Source organism: Lissotriton vulgaris, unplaced genomic scaffold (assembly GCF_964263255.1).
Source record: "Lissotriton vulgaris unplaced genomic scaffold, aLisVul1.2 SCAFFOLD_668, whole genome shotgun sequence".
Taxonomy (NCBI): Eukaryota; Metazoa; Chordata; class Amphibia; order Caudata; family Salamandridae; genus Lissotriton; species Lissotriton vulgaris.
In genome coordinates this window covers 127,088-148,428 of record NW_028247623.1, presented here as the reverse complement: position 1 = coordinate 148,428, position 21,341 = coordinate 127,088, and the positions used below count along the sequence as shown (strand labels likewise).

Sequence of the window (21,341 nt, the reverse complement as noted above, 5' to 3'; positions counted from 1 at the left end):
TCCTCGGTTGGCGCACAGCGCCGCAGGGATGTGAGGACCAGCCACCGGGGTGAATTACTAAAATGAGAGGTGGGGACCTGCCCCCGCTAGTCTCTGCTGCAGTTTTGAGACCAAACCTCACCAATGCATGCTGGGTAGTGTGACCAGCTGGCATGGGTGCAAATTCAGGATGGTGGGTGTGAAAATTCAGAACAAAAGGTCAAAATTCAGGAAAATTTTTTAGGACAAAAGGTGCGTTTACAAACAACCCAGAGGACGCTGCGCAATAGTATATGAGTAAGTTAATTGACGACCAAAACAAGTCAAAAAAAGTTTATAATCAGTTGAGACGATGGTACACTTCAGTTTTTCACGCACGCAGCTTTGAGCAATTGTGCAGGTCTTTTTGCGGTATTTCATATGATCAAAATATATTTGTATATCATTCTTTTCACTCTATTCTTTAAAGTCACATTTTCTTTTCTTATCATATGACCATATTCCGTATTCCCATTCATTTTTTTATACCTTTATTTGACCATCCGCTTGTCCTTCCTCTATTGTTAAATCTTTCTTATATCTTTCCAGCTTTTATTATTTGTATTCTATTCTTCATTTTCTCACTCAATTTGTGTCATACTTCTTTTTGATTTACCATTTTATTAATTTATATTTCTGTCGCCGTTTTCCCTACTTTGGCACCCTGAAGCCCCCTTCCTAGGGCTGCGTTACGGTGACTCTTGTTTATCTGACTCGTCACACCCTCACTTAGCGGGTGCTTCAATACACCTTTGGGCCATTGTTATTCTAAATGTGATGATCAGCCACAGTCAGAATGACCATGGGCCTGTCCACAGTCTGTGCCAGGCCCATGAGGGACTGCTGCAGCCTCTAGAGTTCAAAGAGAGATGCGAGCTGGCTGTGATCGTGGCGGTGGAACAGCACAGCCTGCTGCAGTCCCAAAATTACGGACAAAAGGCGTCCTTAAAAGGAATGATGACGGACTACTGAGAAGACAGCAAAATAATGGACAGTCCATGAAATTTACGGAAGGTTGGTCACCCTAATTCTAGTTAGACCCAATCATGCTGTCCGAGTGAGGGAGAACACTTGTAAGTGTCAAGTTATTGCTTGCGGTCACCCAATTCAGCTATCTTTACCCACTACCACCGTTTGTTCGCTTCATCAGTGGACCCCTAGGGCAGATTTGAAACTACTGTTCTCTTCGCTATTTGAGGGTTCGAGGGAGGAAGGCAGAACCTTGGGCTCAGCTAGTGTGTTACACACACATGCTAAGCTGAGACTTCAAGGGTATATTGCGCAGGAAAAGATGCCTTTTTCTCAGCACAAATAGCGCTTTGCGTCAAGTTGGCATTTCATGACTATGAAATGGGCAGGTCACCGCAAGCACCCATAGGTTTTTGTGCAAAGCCAATCTTCTAAGATAGTCGGAGCAGCCCTTGTCTCCGAACATGACACCTCCTCGAAGCAGGCGCTAACTGCAAGAAAAGTTTTTTTCTTTCTCCTAACTTTTCAGACATTGCTTGTGTGCTGCACTGTACGGCACACATACAATGTGGAGAACGTTTTAACATTGGTGTAAGTATTTTGTACAGTAAGTACGGAGAAGTGTGGCTCACTGTTGTGGAGAAGTGTGGCTCACTGGTTAGAGCAGGCAGACCCTGAAGCAGAGGTCAGACCCGGGACCAGGGTTCAATTCCCGACGCGGCAGGGTCTTGAGCTCAAATGTCCACGGACTCGATAATTCTCGCTTCGGTGCCTGACCTAATCATGGGTTCACACTCTGCAACTCTGGGCATTAAGCTTGCTTAATCGCCACAACGGCCCCTCCCCCCGCGGCGGGATGCCTGGCTTTCACCTTGGGGATGCCCTGTAGGGGCTATCTCACAGGGAAAAAGCCAGGACGGGTTCCCAAGGCAAGCGCGGAGATACCCCTTCGGGGGTCGAATCTGGCGCTATATAAGAATATAATAATAATAATAATAAAAAAAAATAATAAGTTTACCCTTCCAGTACAAAACCTATGCCAGATATGTGATCACCTTTGTGTTATGGTGCACAGGTGTGTTCGTGGCGCTCTTAAGAAGTAGCAGGTAAGAGAGAGCAGCAGTAGATGTGACGCTATCTTGCACTCTTCTCCTAGTCCTATGCAATGTTAGCTGTTGCACTACAAATTACTCATTCTCCCCATATGCAAATTTTTCACGGCCCACTCTGGGTCATTGATCTGTTCTGTTTCCCCCTTTCCCTTCTCAGGATGCTGTCATTACATGCTCGGTACCGTATCCATCCCTCGCTGGGCTCTGCTCGCCGCACCATTGACTGGCCTTCTGGTGGTATCTGCCATCGCAGGAATGTTGGGTAAAGTATTTCACCAGTTCTTTTAACACACAGGCAATATTTCCAAATACTGCATACGTCGATGTTTGCCACAACCATTCCATGTCCGAATATTTGTCTCACAGTTGATGGGCTGGAGCAGTGCTTAATTTGAGCCAGTAGTTTCTGGTGCTAAGCACCAGCACTTAATTATCAGCAACAACACTTATGACAGTGCCACATGATGGCGCTGTTTGTCTAATATAGAAACAGCACAACAACAGTTAATTAAATCAATATACCTTAAAATGACTATTTCCAGATTTCCAATCCACTCCCACAGCTTAGGTGGCCTTCAATAGTTTGAATTGTCACGCCTGAAGGATTTCATGGTTAGTAGTTGTGTTGGTTCTGTCACAGGCGGCACTAACGAGCAATGGACTGGGGAAAGCAGCAGTGGCCTCCTGACCAGGGCCGGACTGGGAACCCAAAGCAGCCCTGGCAAACTTTGTCAGACCAGCTCCCATATGGTGCCTAGCTAGCACAGAAAGTGAGCTTGAGGGGGGTCATTTCCCCCTCCCAAGAAAAGTTGGGCAAAAATGGCATACTCTACAACAGTTTTGATTATACATTCAGTTGTGTTTGTTTATAAATGATGACCTTGCAGGTCACCAGGATATGGCCATCTTTATTGGGGTTCTTCAATGATTCCCTCACTATCACCCCCCAACTGCGCCTCTTATCTCTCCATATTCCCTCTCTCACATGCATTTCATTTGTTTTATAGCTCCTCTCATACCAGTGTAGGGGATCGGAGCACTACATCTCACACACACCTACAGATACAATGTATAATTTGTATGTAAGTCAGTGTTTAGAAAATGTTACAAAGAGAAAAGGAAACTTCACATTTCACGGTTTCATATTCAGCTGGGGAGGGTGTGGGACGGGCCGTTAACACCTCTCAGCGCCTCACACTTTGTATATTGATGCTTGCCTTACTCCAAGGGTGGGCTTTAGTCTATTTAAGTTGTCCTTACACTATTACATTGGTAGCAAATTTGCAGTTGTCTTACTTTTTTGTGGGTGTTTATTTTGTATTTGCATGTCTCTCCCAAAACCCCTCCTTAATTCTACCTCCACCCCACCAATTTTGTAGTATCATTCTCAATTTTTCCTTAACTCAAACTAGTCCCTCCCACATTTACTACATCTGTGGAAGCCCCTCTACCGGGATAGACTGGAGAGGTGGAGGTGAAGTTCTCCCCTCATACATTTGTGAGTTTAATTTTGTAGCACGTAAATAGTACTACTGGAGTCTATATTATATACATCGTTTGTAAATCAGGCCCGGAGTGACCCAGACGGAGCTCTTAAATGTATATGGGTTTACACATGGTCGAAATTAGAGGCAAGAGGGCCAACATGAAGCGTTATCGGGGTCTGTCCCTATTGCGTAACCACCTTACACCTCTTGGTAACCACAAACCTCACAGAACAATGACCAGAAGTTCTAACAAGGTGTCTCTGACAGTAGACATCTGCTGAGACGTCTCTCGCTGACAGTTAGTAGAAGTGTATTATCACACTACTCCAGCACATATGCAAACCTATGTAAAGCAATGATTCCTGGGCTCTGTATGCATAGGACAAATGTGACGGATTAACAAATGTCATTAACCAATCAAATGATTGGCTGACTCTTTAAATCAGTATTGTTAAAATTAATATTCTTACTTACAATTGTGCTATACTCTTTTCCAAAGTTGTTATCCAGATTCACCCATTTCTTTAAAATGGAATGTTTCCCATAATTTCTTTGCAAACCTGGCAACAGCCGCCAGTAAGGGTAGGTAGACTTGCAGTATCAAATCTCTGCAAATATTAGATTTTTGCCCAGTTGTTACATATAATGTACTGGGGTGAGGGGGAGAAAGGGGTTGACGATAAACTAAATCAAATGAGCAGAATGGACACTTTTCAAAATTGAAAAAAGCACATCAACATCTGGCTTGAGTGTCATGCTCTAAAAAGCAAATTTCCCACAGTGAATAAAAGGTGCACCAAAATAGATGTCTGTAGTAATCTGTATTATTGTATCTGATTACTTACTTCCTAGCTGCTCAGCCAGTGTGAATGTGATCCATGGAATGTTGGTCTGAGATCTTGAATGGAATGTTCCGGTGCCTGGATGCTTGAGTGTGAAGGTTGGAGTATGGGCTGAGCAGCTGCTGGGGCTGCATCACATGAACTCAATAACCTGTAACTACAACTTATAAATGTACCGAAAGTACATCTTGGCTACCGGACTCAATTACTACAGATTTTTGGCGACGGCCTGGACCAAGAACCATGCTTTCTACTGGATCTGCAGAAGCTGCCTATGGTATGGATATGAAGAAACTAAGGAAACCTACAGAAATGAAGAATAAAGCGTCTACTATGAAGCACCAGGCAAGCCAGCCCCACCAGTGTCCTTGCCAGCCTGGACATGCTTCATTGCTCTTCTAAAATTGTTATTGATGCAAGTGGATAACTGGTGTGAGCCTGACTACTTCTTCCAGATCTTATTATTGGTACTTTCTACATCAGTAGGGATTAACTGGTTTTAGTGATGTTTACAAGCATACTAGCTCTACAACTGTGTACAAGCAGCATTGTCATCTTAATATGTGCGCTGGAGGTGAGATTGCTGCACACCGCGTTGAAATTGACTTTGACAGTGGAACGAATCCAAAATTGGGCGGGCGACCATAACATACTTTCTGACTTGCAGTATGGTTTCAGGGAGGGATTAGGTACTGTGGACCAAGCACTTAATTTGTCCCTTATAATGGGTAAATATGTTGCAGCAAAGGGTGGTCAATTATATATGACGTGTTTCGATTTAACAGCGGCATTCGACTGCGCCACTCATCTTAAGCTATGGACTATCCTTTTGGAAATTGGAATTGAGCTGACCTTGGTCAACTTTCTTCGCAAGCTCTATTCAGGGGCAACGGCAAGAGTGAGATATGGGATTGGGGGCGAACTCACAGCGTCGTTCGGGGTGGAGAGGGGGGTTAGGCAGGGCTGTGTCCTTGCCCCCTTCCTGTTCACGCTTTACACAAATGGGTTGGAAACAGCTATGTTGGAAGGGGGCTTAGACCTCCCCTATATTGGTTCTCGGCCAATACCAGCCCTCCTCTACGCCGACGACGCCGTGATCTTGGCCAGAACACCGTTAGAGCTCCAACGTAGCGTAGAAAGATATCGGAAATTTATGGGTGCCCTGGATCTCAAGGTTAACATCAAAAAAACTTTCGTAATGTATTCAGGCACGGGATCCAAGAAAGCAAGGGATGTTTTTTATTGAAAATGTAAAGTTGGAAAGGACAAGTACATACTCGTATTTGGGGATTCTAATTGATAAAAAATCTTCATGGAAACAGGCAATTGAAGTAAGGAAACTATTGTTTCTGAGGACTACAACCGCCCTCACATCATTTGCACAAAGACTAGGCAAAAGGTCAGCACCTGAAATGATTAGGATATATAAAGCCAAGTGTATTAGCGTCGCATGTTATGGGGCAGGAGTTTGGGGACATGCAAACGTGGATGCTCTTCAGAAAATTGAGAATAGCTTTATTTTTATTTATTTATTTTCAAAGTTTTATATAGCGCGAACAAGATCTTTGCCGATATCAGAGCGCTTTACAGAAAGAAGGGGTAAGGGAGCAGACATTTTGCTACAGTACGGGTAGTAAGTAGTACGTGAGTGACAAAATAAGATCGCAGTCAGATACAGGCATAATACAAAATACATAATACATAATACATAAGCATAATACATGTAGATAATCAAATAGACTGCTAATACAGAGTCGGTGTAAAGTCTTAGCTCGGGCCAAAATAGAATTCAGGTGTATTTAGCCATTAGGATGGCTTTCACTTCTTTCTAAAAAAATGCAGTGGAGGAGATCAGCCTCGTTTCGGCAGGGAGTGCATTCCAGATCCTGGGTGCCATTCCTGAGAAGGAGCGTTTGTATGTTTTCTCCTTCCGGAATCTGCGAGGTTTCAGGAGGAGATTTTTAGAGCTTCTATTGGTTCTCGAGCCTCCTGATACAGTCAGCTTTTGGGTGAGGTAGTTGGGTGACTTGTGGTGTACAGCCATGTGTGTCATGCAGGCAATTTTCAACTGAATTCTGGCTTCAAAAGGCAACCAGTTCAAGGATCTTAAGTCAGGGGAAATACGCGAGTGTTTTCTTGATCCAGTGATCAGTCTCGCTGCAGCGTTCAGGGAGGCTCTTAGTGGTGCGATTGTAGAACGGGGGAGTCCGCTGAGAGCCACAATTCCGTAGTCTATTCGTGGGATGACTAGGGCTTGTACTGCGGTTTGGAAGTCCTTAGCTGGGAGGAAGGGTTTAAGTTTCCTCAAAGTGCTGATTTGGAAATTAGCTCCCTTAGTTGCTTTGCTGATATGCTGCTGCATGTTGAGATTGGCGTCAAGTGTGATGCCTAAGGATTTCGCTGAGTCTACGATGGTGGGTTTGATATTGAGTGCGGTTAGATGCTTGAGCCAGGATTGGGTGGTGGAGATTTTCGCAGGCGGTGAGATCAGAAGGAACTCAGTTTTCTGTGCATTAAGTTTGAGATGATTATCAGCCAGCCATGATTGGGTGTTTCTGAGCGTGGAGTTCAGAAGTTTGATGTCTTCCGGGGATTCTAGTTTGAGGTAGAGTTGAGTGTCATCAGCGTACATGTGAAAGTGCACATTTGATGCTTGAAGCAATGTGGTGAGTGGTTCCATGACCAGATTGAACGAAGTGGGGGATAGGGAAGATCCTTGTGGAACGCCCAATGTTACAGGTACAGATGAGGACAACACGTTGTTGATCTTGAACTTCTGAGACCGGTTATGTAAGAAGGAAGTAAACCATTTGAGAACAGTCCCAGATGGACCCATTCTGGTGTTTAACAGTTCAAGTAGATTCTCATGTTTGACGGTGTTAAATGCTGAGGAGAGATTAAGTAGGATGAGGAGGCAGGAGTCATTGTGATCAAGGATTTGGAGAGCGTCATCAATTATGTGTGTCATAGCCGTTTCCGTGCTGTGTCTTGCTCGGAAGCCTGATTGATGAGGATTGAGGAGGTCAAACTGGTCAATGTGTTTTGTCAGTTGGAGTTGAACGCATTTTTCCAGCAGTTTGGCCAAGGTGGGGATATTGGTGATAGGGCGGTAATTGTTTAGGTCGCCCGGATCAGCTGTAGGTTTCTTGAGTATAGGCGTGACTTGTCCTACCTTGAGGGAGTCGGGATGAGGCTTAGTTGTAGGGAACTGTTAATGATTTTAGTCCAGAGTGGAAGGAGCAGGGGGGTGACGTCTTTTACAGCATTAGCAGGTAAGGGGTCTGTGAGGTGATTAGAGGGTTTCAAGGTCCCGAGCAGTTTGTTAATTGATTCTTCCTAGTAGGTGTCGAAGGATGACCATGCCACGTTATTTTTCGGTTGAGTGGTAGTTCTGCTGATGGGGCTGGAGTTTTGGTTTACATCCTTGAGGAGTTCGCTTTTTATATTATCGTTTTTTTGCTTAAAGAAAGCCGAAAAGTCTTCACAGGATGGTATATTGTTTGTTGTGCTGTTAGATTGTAGAGGTTGTTCCTTGGTTTGAGTTTTGACTAGTTCAAACAGTTTTCTTGGTCGATTTTTTGCTTGGTCGAGCTGGAGGCTGAAGAAGTCTGTTTTCGCGCGCTTGATTTTCCTGAAGTAGGCGTTCCTCTTCTCCTTGAGCGTTCTAAGGTGCAGTGCCGATGGATCTGATCTCCTGGTGCGCTCTGCCATTCGCATGGCACGCCTATCTTCATTGAGTCTGCCGTCATACCATGGGTTCGAGATCTTGGTGGAGGCTCTCTTCAGTTGCAATGGGGCGGCTTCATTGATTATTGAGGCCATAGAGTTGAGGTATAGGTCGGTCATAGATTGCACGTCAGAAGCGTCGGTAGGGGGAAGGAGGAGGCTGCTGCTGTGGGGAGGCAGGGAGTTGGGGTGAAGCTTCTTCAAGTCCCTTTTCCAGATCTTGGGTTTGGAGCGTTGAACCGGGTTAAGTTTAACCTTTTCCTTTATGTAGAATGTGATATTGTGGTGGTCTGACCAGTCACAGGGTTGGATTGCCCCCAGTTGGGTAGAGTCCTCTTTCGCGATGATAAGGTCGAGGATGGAGCCTTTGTCATGTGTCGGGCTGTTGCAGATTTGAGTGAGATCAAGCGCATTAAGGAAAGATTTAAGACTATTCACCACTGCATCTTTCTGATTGTTCCAGTGGAGGTTGAAGTCACCCAGGTAGATTTGAGTGTTCTGCCGTCCGGAGTTGGTTGAAATCGTGTCCATGAGTTGTTGGGCGAAGGTGAGGTTGTCCCCGGGTGGGTGGTATATGACATGTAAGGAGCATACAGGTTTGTCCCCGCTGGTGATCTCGAGGCAGAAGAGTTCACAGGAGGTGAATGAGGGGCCAGTGACTTTGGTCACAGAGAGGTTGTTCCTAAAGATGCATGCGATTCCCCCACCCGTCTTGCTGTTCCTGTCGAGTCTAATGATGTGGTAGTTGGGGGGAACTAGAATATCCAATATAGGTGTAGAAGATTTGGATAGCCAGGTTTCGGTCAGAATGGCTAGGTCGAGGTCCATTGATATGATGAGATCCGCGATGGCGGAGGAGTGTCTAGGGGCAGATCTGCAGTTGAGTAGGATGCATTTGAGTCTGGGGGTGAAGAGGGTGGTAGAGGGTTCTAGCGAGCGGGGGACTTTCCTAAGGTTCTTGGGGACGGAGCTTCTATTGTTATGTGTGGGGGGCCTAGGGGGATTTGAGAGAATCGTGGGTATTGAAAGGTGTGTGGAGGTTGTGTTGTTCAGTGGAGCTTGGGCATATGAACGGAGGAGGGTGTGTATGTCGTGGTCTGGGAAGGGATTGAGGGCGCGATGGGGGCGGTTGGTGTTAGTACGAGCGGGGATGGATAGCCAATGCCGGGCGTGTTTAGTGAGAGGGTCAGTGGGGCGGGTGGGGGGCTTGTTGAGCGAGGGGCGGGCGAGGTGCTTGTTGTGCGCGGGCCGGAAGGGCTGCTTGTTGAGCGCGTATGTGGTGGTGAGTCGGGGATGTCTGGGGTGTATGCAGAGGAGTTCTTTGATGGTGTGAAGATCTTCTTTGACTTGTATGAGGGTGGAGATAATCATGTCCAGTGTGGGGTTAGGGATGGTGTTGGGGGGGAGAGCTGAGGGTGGAAGAGTGAATAGGGGATGAGTATGGGGGGGGGGTTGCGCTAGTGTTAGTGCAGGGTTCTTCGGAATCAGAAAGTGGTATGAAATTCGTTAGGTGGGGGAGTTCAGGGGTGAGAGGTGTGGGTGAGGTAGGGGGGAGGTTGTTGGTATAAGTGATGGCATTGGCGGGAGGCGGTGAAGGCCAGCTAGGAGATGAGAATAGGCTTGAGATGGTGGAGGAGCATAGCGGGAGGTGGGGGCTGAGAATGGGGGTGGAGAGAGGAGGAGGGGATAGGGTAAAGGAGGTGTGTGTTCTGAGAGATTGGATGGGAGGGTGGGGAGGTGGGGACTGAGCGTGGGTGGTGAGATAGAGTGGGAGATGTTACTGCTGTGGAGAAGGGGGGATGAGTTAAGGGCGGTGAGGGGTTTTGCGGGACTGGTAGGAGGTGTGAGGTGGGGGGTGGGGGTGTGTGTGGGTGTTGGGAGTGTAGGGGTAGGAAGAGGAGTGCTCGCTGCCTGTGGTTGAAGGGTGTGTAGTAGTTACAGTGGGTGGGTGAGTGACACGAGCGTTGGGGGGGTGAGAGGTGGGTGTCATTCTGATGCTGTGCTGGGTTAGGGGAGTTAGATAGGTGAATAGAGGTGGAGGGTGTTGTGTAGTCTGACTGGCTAGGATAGGGGATCCGGCGGTTGGAGATATGATCTTTGAGGGTGAGAACAAATTGTCGAGTAGTTCAAGGTTCCTATCTGTGGATTGATAGTGATGGTAGCTTTGCCTGGGAAGAGGTGAGATGGTGTGATTGAGAGTGTTAGACCATGGGCGGATTTTCTAGTGGTGGAGACAGTGAGAGAGGCGAGGAACGCTTTCCTCCATTGTGCTCTACGTGTGGTGTAGAAGATGATGTTGGTGCTCGTGGCTCCATTGACCAGTGAGTAGTAGGTGTCCACGAAGGGGATTTTTCGGTGGGCCTTCAGGAAGTTGTGTTTGAAGCGTTTGGCTGTTTTTTTGGTGAGCTCTGGTGGGTAGGTAATTTTATGTGTGTGTTTGCCCGTGTGTTCCATGTTGGGAGAGGTGGTGTAGTTATTTGTGCAATTTTATGTGGTGCGTACTAAACCTGAAGGTGTCAGAGCGTTTACCAAAAGGAACACATTAGAAGACAAACATTAACAGCCAAATTCATGAAGCATTTTTGCGGGCGCAAACGGTGCGAATCGCAGAATTCGGCCGTTTGCGCCCGCAAAAATTGCATTAGAAATTCATCATTGGGTCATGTACTCGCAAATTGAGAAATCGCAAAAAATTGCGATTTTTCAAATTGCGATCACATTTAAGGAATCTCAATTTGAGATTCCTTAAATGATATTCATGACCCAATATAAAATTGCGAATTCGCTATTTTTGGACGCAATTTACCGCGAGGTCAAACCTCGCGGTAAATTGCGAAAACTCAGAAAAATGCATTTAAATGCATTTTTCTGAGTTGCATGTTACACACACAACATGTGTGTGAGCAACACCTGTGTCACATTTCATTTGAGGGGTGCTACAGGGTGTCCTGTGGACACCCCTGGCACCCTTCAAATCGCAATCTTATTTGCGATTAGCTAATTGCTAATCGCAAATAAGGAATACTCCCCATTCATTCCTATGGGCCTTTTGGCCCATAGGAATGAATGGCGAGTTATTCCTTATTTGCGATTAGCAATTTGCTAATCGCAAATAAGGAATCAGTAGGAATCGCATTTTATTATGCGATTCCTACATGAATGCCGTTTTGCGAGTCCTTAATACCGAATCGCTAAGATTCGCTATTAGGGGCTCGCAAAACGGCTCGCTGATGAATCAGGCGGTAAGTTACAGAGATAAAAGTGATAATAGTGCGCGACCAAAATACATGAGGTAGCAGTCGGTGCATTACAGCAGAAAAGTGATACGTGTGCAGGTTACCGAGAGAAAGCGTATAGAGTACAAGAAGAGGTAAAATACTGTAAAGCTTTTTGAAATACTTGCTCGCTCTTCCACAAAGAGCCTCGAATTTTTGTTGCCATTTAGAACTGGGTATGGGGTATATTTCAGATACCATTAAACTCCAACCAATTCTTCTTTGGCACCGTGTTTGGACGTCCCCAAAAACTGAATTATCTCGAAACCTTCTTTGTGACTGCCTTTTGCTTGAAAATAAGTTTAAGATTAAATGGCTCGCTTATGTTAAAAACTTTTTTTATGACTTGGGCTTGGAAAGATATTATCTGTTTCCTCTAACTTTGTTGGAAGTGTCCAAAAGCTCACTTAAAAAGACTTGTAGGCTACACTTGGAAGATCCAAGACTAAACCTGGCGATAGGAAAAAGTTCAGTGCAACACATTTTAACTATCCAAACTTCTTTTGCCATGCAGCCTTATCTATCGTATAAGCTGATAATTATGAGAAAGTATTACTGACACATTTTAGGCTTAATATCTTTCACCGATTGGTGACATTTCCACACCCAAATGACTGGTCCAAGACTCTTTCGCCTTGCCCCTGTGACGAAGTTTCCCCACAGTCACTGACACATACTGTCCTATTTTGCTAATTTTATACTGAGCCCAGGAAAACTTGTTTTTTGCCAATTTTAAAAATAGTGGGTCTACGCAGGTATCGTCCCGCTCTCCTTATTCTACAATTCCTGGAAGACGAGCTATTTGCAAAAAACATAGCACGTTATCTTAAGTTTTGTATAAAACTTCAAGCAAATCGCGGTTAAAATTACCTCTTGATCCCGTAACTGTGATTGCATATTTTTGTAACTGGATGTACTGGATTTTATTGTGGTTTTTCGTATTTTAATCCTTTTTAATACTGTTTCATTATATATTGGCTGATTAGTATATCCATTTTATCTTTTTGGACTTTTATGGTTTTCTATGGAAACTTGGAAACCGAATAAAGGAATTTTGATTTGATTTGACTTTAACAGTGTTGGATCTGAGGAACATGTTACTTATAAATATGATTGTAGCTGAAAAGTATTGTGGCATGCTGCACTATACTGTGTTCTCTGTGTGTGTTTCCACTGCTGGGGAATACACCGTGTTTTATATGGAACCTAGTGGTGGTACCCGCGGCTAGAGCGGTACTTTTGCAGTGAGAACATTTTACTAACATCTACTTGCAACATTTTGAAAAACTATAGTAAAACAGCCATGGTACCGGCGGCATGTGTGGGTCTTTTCTGTGAGGCTACAATGGCAGTTTAACCGCTGTGGTGCTTATTCAAACGGAGGCACGAGTCAATTAATGTATGCGCGTTCTTACCTTCACCTTGTGTCGCACGGAGTATTTTCATTGACGTCTTGGTTGCTATGCAGCTCCCTAAGCTGCTTTGGGACGCTTTCAAGCACAGACACGCCTTGAGCCATCTGGCGCCGCATTGCCTGTGTGCCACCATCTTGTGGGAAGCAGCACTCAAGCACACGACCTCCGGAGTACCCCGTGTTGTGCAGTCTTTTTCAGAGCTCACTGACGGAGTGAGCATACATCATTTTCTTGCACATGTACCGTCTCCAAACTTGTTTTCACATTATGTAGAAACCAATAGTGCCACTTCTGGACATTTGGTTGCCGCTGACCAGAGCAAAGTCAAAGTTTGAAGTTGACCGCAATGGAGCCTTGATCGGATACACTAAGCGGGTGGCCCGAGTCAATATTTTACCTTTGCACTTAGAAACTTTTCTGGAGGATTTATCACCAGATGTCGTGCAGCCTCCTCCAGCAGGCTTAATTTGGTGAGGGTTTGTCGGGTTGCCTCTCTGTGAGAGTCCGGTCACCCTCTGGAGCTTTTTTACAAAAGTTCACCAAACTTTCTCAAACTTCTGGAACTTCTTCCTGAAGTTCCTCTTGAGGGTCCAAAGTGTCCAAAGTAAAATCCAAGGATCTGGAATCTCCAAGATGGTCCTTGAAAGGTTGGGACCACAATTCCCACAATGTACACGGACAACACCCTTTAAAGTCCACTGGATATACTCCAGGCAAGGGATTCTTGGTGGAGTTGAGGCAGGTGAGCTCTGTTAACCTGTAGCTTGCAGGGAGCCCACTCTTTATTCTGCTTGCAACAAGGTACATCCACAGGCCTGTGTTTTCAGATAATGCAGCAGGCGCAGTCAGTCAGAATGCTGGGCCTGATGGTGCAAATCAAGTTCCAGCTTAGCAATCCTTCTCCTTCTCTCATTTTTAAGCAGCAGAGTTGAGAGGCACAGCCCCACTCGGAAACTTGTTCAGTGTTCTCTGGGGTCACACAGGAAGGCACCCCTGTCCAATGAGATGCAAGATAACAGCCCAGAGCATGACCATTTTGTCCAAAGTGTGGAAATAACGTCTAGAAAAAATTATTCTTCCAAAATTCAATATGGCTGAAGTCCTAGCAGAGAGGCAAGAGCAGGCTAAACCAACCTTAAGGATGGCTCATCTCAATATCCTCCCTCCCCCTGGATCTGCACATTCCTTTCTTAAGCCTGCCATCTGGCGGGGTTCAGAGAGTAAGACTGTAAATGAAACTGGTTTCGATTTTGGAAAAGGGGGTGGTGATGGACAGAGTTTCTGAATAATGCAGAATACTCTTACCCAGTCAAGAGATCAGGGCTAGATCCATCACCGTTTTTTAGCTCACTGCACCATCCCAGCTCAGAACCTGGCTACATGCAAATTAGTCTGTTCCTGTCCCAGTGCATGATGGGAACAGGGCAAACCAAACTACCAAGCCAATTCTTATACTGGGAAGAAACCAGCTTCCTGGGACCGGTTTCTGGCATTTCAGCCATCGTCGGCCCGGCTTGCCTGAATCCTGATGGTGCAATGAGCAAGGGACTCACGTCTGAGTATACCCTCCCACACTTAGTGTGGACAAAATCGATTTTGGAAAAGGGGGTGGTGATGGACAGTTTCTGAATGATGCAGAATACTCTTACCCAGTCAAGAGATCAGGGCTAGACCATCACCGTTTTTTAGCTCACTGCACCATCCCAGCTCAGAACCTGGCTACTCCTGCCGGTCTCCTCCTTCAATTGAAGATTGTATAGTTTTTTTTAACATTTCCGTTTGTATTTATCCATATTTATTGTTTTCCCCTCTTATTGGTATTTATCCATATTTACTTTGTGTTTCGCAAATGTATGGAGTCATAAAATGGTAATCATGAAAAACAGCATGGAGAGTCACCCACAAGAAGCACACTTTACTGCATTTTTCCGCTTTTAAAAATAAATACAGACAGGAAACACTTTGTCTTTTGTCTGTAATTATCTGTTAAAAATCCGTAAAAACTGAAAACCGGGAGCCTTATTTATGACACCCCCCTCCCCCTGGCATTCCTATGGAGTCGAACACCCCCCGCCCCCCCCAGAATAGCTCTTTAACCCCAGGAGCTACTTATCACCTCGTCAAAGCAGCCTGGCTAATCCACTTAACTCTGACCAATCAAGACAGATCACTGGTAGGCTGAATTTTGGCTACAGACAAGATAGTCTTTTAACTTCTTTTCTGTTCATTTGCACCTAGATCCTTTGGTTTTCTAGGCGGAAAACTGGGTGTTTAAACATTAAACTGGGGCTTTCTCACTTCATCCTCCCCCTGATTACGGCACCAGGACACTCTAGCTTGAGTAGCTATGCGCCCAATACAAATACCTTATTTCATTATTTCATTTCATTTTAGAATAGCAAAAAATGGGGGGTGCCCAGGGCACAAGGATGACTTTGCAACAGATTATTTTTGTCAGGTAGAGGGGACCAACAACGTGCAGAGCACGGTGAGCAAGCAGTCAAGCTTTAAAAGTAATTCTCCTATTGACTGGCAGCCAGTGAAGCTTTTTTAAAAAGGAAGATGTAGAAGTGGGCCTGGAAGTATTGAATACGAGGTGCGTTGCTGTCTTCTGCAGTACCTGCAGGCATTCAGCCAGAAAAGCTGGGAGGCCAAGGTGTTAAGCATTGGCATAATCCAATCTAGAAAGAATGGATGCTTGAACAACTATTTTCTGGGCCTTCCTGGAAGTAAAATTAAAAATTTCAGGCCTTCATTAACAAGCTGCACACCCTTAAAATTGAGTAAATTTGGCCTTTGAAAGAGAGATGATTGTTAAATAAAACACCGACATTTCTTGCTGTGTCAGTGAGTGGTGTGGGGGGTGGAGCCACCCATAGGCCAACAACCCAACCAAACAGGCGATAGAATCGGCCCAAAGTGAAGGATTTCCGTCTTCTTTGGATTACATTGCAAGTTATTTGTTTTCAACCAGTTGAAGACGGTCCTCATACAGGCGGAAAAAGATTCCCTAGCTGAGTCCGAAGCTTCTCTTCCTCAATCTTTCCTCTTTGTATGTTTTTTTCCCTCTCTTGCTCTCGGGAAAACTTTGAAGAGGAAAAGCTTGTGTTTGTCCCTCCATCGAGCATAGCCTCTTTACCATCTCTTTTGATTGGCTGACTTTTATGTGTCCACTGCTTGCTTTTGAAACACTACGTGTTTGTTTAGGGTTAATCAATCCATGGTAGTGCATGTGTTTTTCAGCTGTCTCCCTTGTGTGCTTCATGCTTGAATATGAATTTACCATAAAGAAATGAAAAGGCAAGAAGCATTTGGCAAAACAGGAACAAGTTGGTTTAATTAAATGCAGCTGCCAAGAGAGTGTCGACAGAAAGGGTCTGAGGAAAGTCTCTCAGTATGCAAAGTTTTGGGTGACATTATATACCTCTCGTGCGGTTCAATGAAGAAATTTTTGCATTCTTGAAAAAACATCTCAGTCATAAATTAACAAGGTTGTTCATCTGTTATGGACGCTGATGGCTCTCGATCTCGTGGAGAACTAGTGCGAGCCAGTGTGTATGTGTCCAGCTGTCTGGTATTAGGATCGTGTGATCACTACGTATGGTGTGTATGTCATGTCCTGACTTACTGAGTGTTTCTATCTAGATATGGTATCTCGCTTTGTGGTATTTTTGGGGACCCTGAGCCTTTGGACAAATCTGTTTTATTGGGGCCAATTTCCTCGAACCTCTTTGTGGTGCAACTATCTTTCTGTGAGATCGATCAGGGTTTTGTCTTTGGGCTAAGAGAGACCACATCTGTGACCTGACATTTGATAGGGGTATGTGTGGGTCACTGGACCTGCCTGACCATGAATCTCTGACTCTGGGTTCATGGGGAGGCCACCTTGAGTAAATCCGACAGCAATGATATGAGTTCACTGGAACTCCTTAAAATAATATGGCAGTCACTAGTTTTTCATTTTTATCGACATTTTCAACATTGTGCGTATAGTTGTCATAGCCTATATTGACATTGGGCCACATTCACAGAACTAACTTAAGACAAAATCCTAAACTTACTACTTTTGGTATTCACAGAAGTTAGGATTTTGTCTTAAGTTTGTTTTAAGACAGACTTAAGACAAACTTAAGTTAGGATTTTGTCTTAAGTCTGTCCTAAATCTGTCTTAAGACAAACTTAAGACAAAATCCTAACTTCTGTGAATACCAAAAGTAGTAAGTTTAGGATTTTGTCTTAAGTTAGTTCTGTGAATCGGGCCCATTGTCTTTACTGATATCAGCATAGTTATGTGTGCCTAGATCATGGCGTACATCGACATTGTTTTTACTGATAACAACATTGTGGTTCGTGCATGGATTATGGCATACCTTGACCTTGTTACTGCCGGTGTCGACGCTGTAGTGCGGGCATAGATTATGGCATACACTGGCATCGCATTTATGAGTATTGACATGTGTATGCAGGCACAGGTTATGGCATACACTGACATTGCATTTATGGTTATTGACATTGTTATGTGGGCACAGGTTTTGGCATACATTAACATTGCATTTCTGATATTGACAATGTTATGCGGGCACAGGTTATGGCATACGTTGACATCGCACAAATTGGTATTGCCGTTGTCGGACCTGCACATATGGTATTCATTAACATTGTATTTACCATTCCAACATACTTCTCTCCTCCGGCAATCTGTGTTGCTGTCTGTCACCTTTGTGCTTCTCCCTGCCAGTCTCCATGCAGCACTCGCCCTGATATTCTACCCCTGCTGCTTTATCACCCTTGTGCTTCTTCCCTGCCATTTCTACGTTGCTTCTCCTCCCCATCCCACCCTCCATGTTGCTTGCCCCCAGACTGGCTCTCCGTATTGCTTTCCTTCACCCCAGCCTTCAGTGTTGCTTCAGCCCACCCCAGTCCTCCGGCTGCCCCCACGTTTGTAAAAGAAAACGCTTTAGCACTACTATTTACCAATCCACATCTTAAGTGGTGTGCACACATACCTGTACATTAGGATGCTGTACAGTGAGGCTAAAAACCATTGGCATAGACAAAGAAGCTACAGATTGGATTGATCTGCTGGGAGGGACTTTGTTGATATGTTCCTATGTCTCATTGTCATTGTGAGCTGTCCAAATACGGCCATGGTATGTAGCTTTTTGGGATCTGCAGTGGTGGACTACATTAAAATCCTTCATTGACCAGCAGCATGGGACAGATCTGGGCTCCAAGCAGGAGTACCACAGTGTGAGCACAATCAAATACGCAAACCATCTATTTGGGCTCAATTTAAATAGTGACTCACCCATCCCAAAGTCTGTACTGAAGTCGTTTTTAAAGAGGTCTGTAAGCATGATTAGTACAACAAGAGATATAGCTTTAAGTCATCCTAAAGTTCGTAATGAGGTGATCTGTGTGAGTGCGATGGGGAGCGGACCCCAGCCCTATCTCTCATGGAATGTTCCACATGGCAGCAGAAGATGAATACTTCTTTTAAGAATGAACCTATTGCCCTTGAGAGACGTAACAGGCATTTGGGAAAAAACTCAGAGATGAGAGGATTTGTGAACTGTGCCCCTCCCAAATACAGGATCTCAATCATGTGCTATTTGTGTGTCCAGAACTTTTAAGGGCAAGGCGTATGTTTTTGAGACCCTCTTTTATTAAATTTAATATTCGTTCCGCTGAGGAGGCCCGATCTTTTGTGTTGTCCCCTCCCAATTAAATGATCTGCCATAGAATATTTCAATTTTTTAAAACATTTCTGGTTATTTATTAGAATTTCTATATTTTAGTTTAGTTGGTATGTGTAATGTTTTACCGATTGCTTAAGGTAGATTTTTGTATTTGTTATAAAGCATGTTCTTTTATTGTTCCGTAACAAATAAACTAATTGACTTGACTTAACTTGGTTGTCATTAACCTTTCTGATTCGCAATTAGGGAGGGACAAAGGGTCAGCCCTGGCCTATAAATTTCCGTAACATGCATTAATGTAAGAACATATTGATAGTAAATTGAGACAGGTCTGTGTTGGTGGCCATCTGGAGGTTTGTAGCCTAGGACCGGCATTCATGTGGGGTGATATGATAAACTAAGCAGTATATTGTGAATCAATACTTCAGAGTACTTTAAGTTAACACGTGCCTTCTTTGCTACTACAGTAAAGCTGAATGGACAAGAAAGAAGGGATCGCATCATGGAATCTATTAATAGTAAGTATTACATTAATGCAAATCAGAGGGTCCATTATTAAAAAGAGACGCCCGGCTGGGACTTCATTAAGGGTAGGGCTAGCTCTAACATGAGGACTGCCAATCGTCTCCGAATACACCAAAACCTTCTTCAGAGACTTGAGTATCAAGACTAGCAGCAAATGTGTAGGATTACTTAAAATGGGAAAAGCAGATTCTCTAAGCCAACAGTTACCGCATCATTGGTACCACATGGTCATAGAAATAAAAGACTGACTGCCCTGAGAGAAACATTAAAATGTAGAATATGTATTAAAACCTAAGTATGGAGAAAGGTGTAATGGGCCCTGAGGGGATGGGATAGGATAGAGGGGTAGAAAATTACTTGGGTGTAGGCAATTGGCATAAACTAGTTAATTAGTTGCATTCTAAAAATATTGAAATTTATTTGTGATGGCCACCATTGTTTCACATCTATTGGTGAAGTGATCAGGGACAGCAAATGTTATTAGATCTGCTCAAATGTCAATAATCATACAAGAGGGGGTAATTTTAATTCAGCTCCTGGCCCCTGATTTGGTAAGTGGAAAAGCTGACTGGTGAGCACTTGGTCACCAGAATGGAGGTAGGAACCATGAGATCTTTGGGTGAGGTGTATGCTAATGGACGTGGCACCAGGGATACCCACTGCCTGGTTCAGAAGGTGAGTACAGCCATTAGATGCACTGGGGTAACTCATAAGTAGCAAACAAAAATATGATTCTCTCGATATTGATAACAAAAATATTGATTCAACATGTTTAAGATTAAAATAGCAAAACTGTTGGAAATATAAATGTACAAAATTAAAAAAATATTGGCTGCAATATTGTGCAGTTTAACAACAATATTGAAAAAATACGCAGAAAAAGATTCTAGTTGATAACAATTAAATGTATTTATGTGATTAATATAAAATTAAAAATATCTTTAGTAATATTCTAAAAATGTATTTTCAATCTAAACAATCAGTCTCCATAATTTATCATGTGTCTTATACCCTAAATATTATAATTGAAACATACTTACATTAAAAACATATTTATATTCTATAATTTTAATTACAATACCTTCTTTCAATTCAAATTTATATATTATTGTACTAATAATTTAAAATTCAGTTTCCAAAAGGTGGAAACTATAGGCCTTATTACAATTTCGGGCGGAAGGCCATTGGACAGCTCACTGGTGGAGGTCCGCCTGACATCTGAGGCATCAATCTGACCGCCGTATTTTGATAGAGGCGGTCCGACCGATGCATGCGGTGGGGAATCGGCTCTGCCGCCGACAGGCAAAGAGCCTGTCGGGGTGGAGGGTGGTTTGAAATACTCAAAATGGAGGTGCTGCCTGGGGGATTACGATGCACGTTTCCGGCAGCCTTTTCATGTTAATTATTCCAGCATGTGAAGGCTGGCAGAAAGGGTCTTTTGGGGCACCTCGCTGGGCCGCTGTCCCCTGTGGGCCTCAGCTAAGAAGCCTGGGGAGCACCTATGGTGCCCCACTAAACATTAATGTTTAAAAAGTTACGTTTTCTTTTTGCGGCTTTTGCTGCAGACAGCAGCCAAACCACAATTGGAAATATACACTTTCCCATCGCCGTGAAGGCGGTCTCATTGTATTTTGGGAAGTGGGACCCCCTACTCCTTGTCAGGCGGTCCTGTTTCTGACACGATGGCGGTAGGACGCTCGCCCAACCGGCTTCTAAATGAGGCCTTAAATCTTTACAATTAAATGCATGACTAAAAGAAACGGACAAAGAAACATTTTAAAAATCTTAACAAACATAAACTATATTATATTTAAAAATAACTCCATAGAAAAGAACATCTTTTTAAAATGTAATGGCCACATGCATCAACCTATTTAGGAAGTGCAAACGGTGCGAATCGCAAAATTCAGCCGTTTGCGATTCCTAAATAGGGGTTTGGGATGCATCAAGCATTTTTGGTAAAATCGCTATTTTTAGCGAATTCCAAAAATGCGATTGCTTTTAAGTAATCGCAAATTTGCGATTCCTTAAAAGCAATGCATGATTAATTTTAAAATTGCGAATTCGCAATTAGGGGGGGCAAATTACCACGAGGGTGAACCTCGTGGTAATTTGCGAAAAAGGTTTAAAATGCTCAAATTAGCATTTTAAACACTGTCATGTTACAGACACACATGTCCTTCGGACATGTGTGTGTGAAACATCCATTTAAAAATACATTTCAGGGGTGCAGGGGGGGTCCTTTAGACCCCCCCCCTGCACCCATGGAATGG

General features: G+C 44.0%; 1 protein-coding gene across 1 annotated transcript in view; it reads left to right on the top strand.

Moving 5' to 3' along the window:
• LOC147665123 (early activation antigen CD69-like) overlaps positions 1-21,341 on the top strand; it is a 59,603-nt gene that overhangs the window by 13,333 nt on the left and 24,929 nt on the right. The window contains exons 2-3 of the mRNA XM_086949758.1: positions 2,257-2,361; positions 19,011-19,061. Of these exons, the coding sequence (XP_086805884.1) occupies positions 2,257-2,361; positions 19,011-19,061 (156 nt within the window). The remainder of the gene's footprint in view (positions 1-2,256; positions 2,362-19,010; positions 19,062-21,341) is intronic.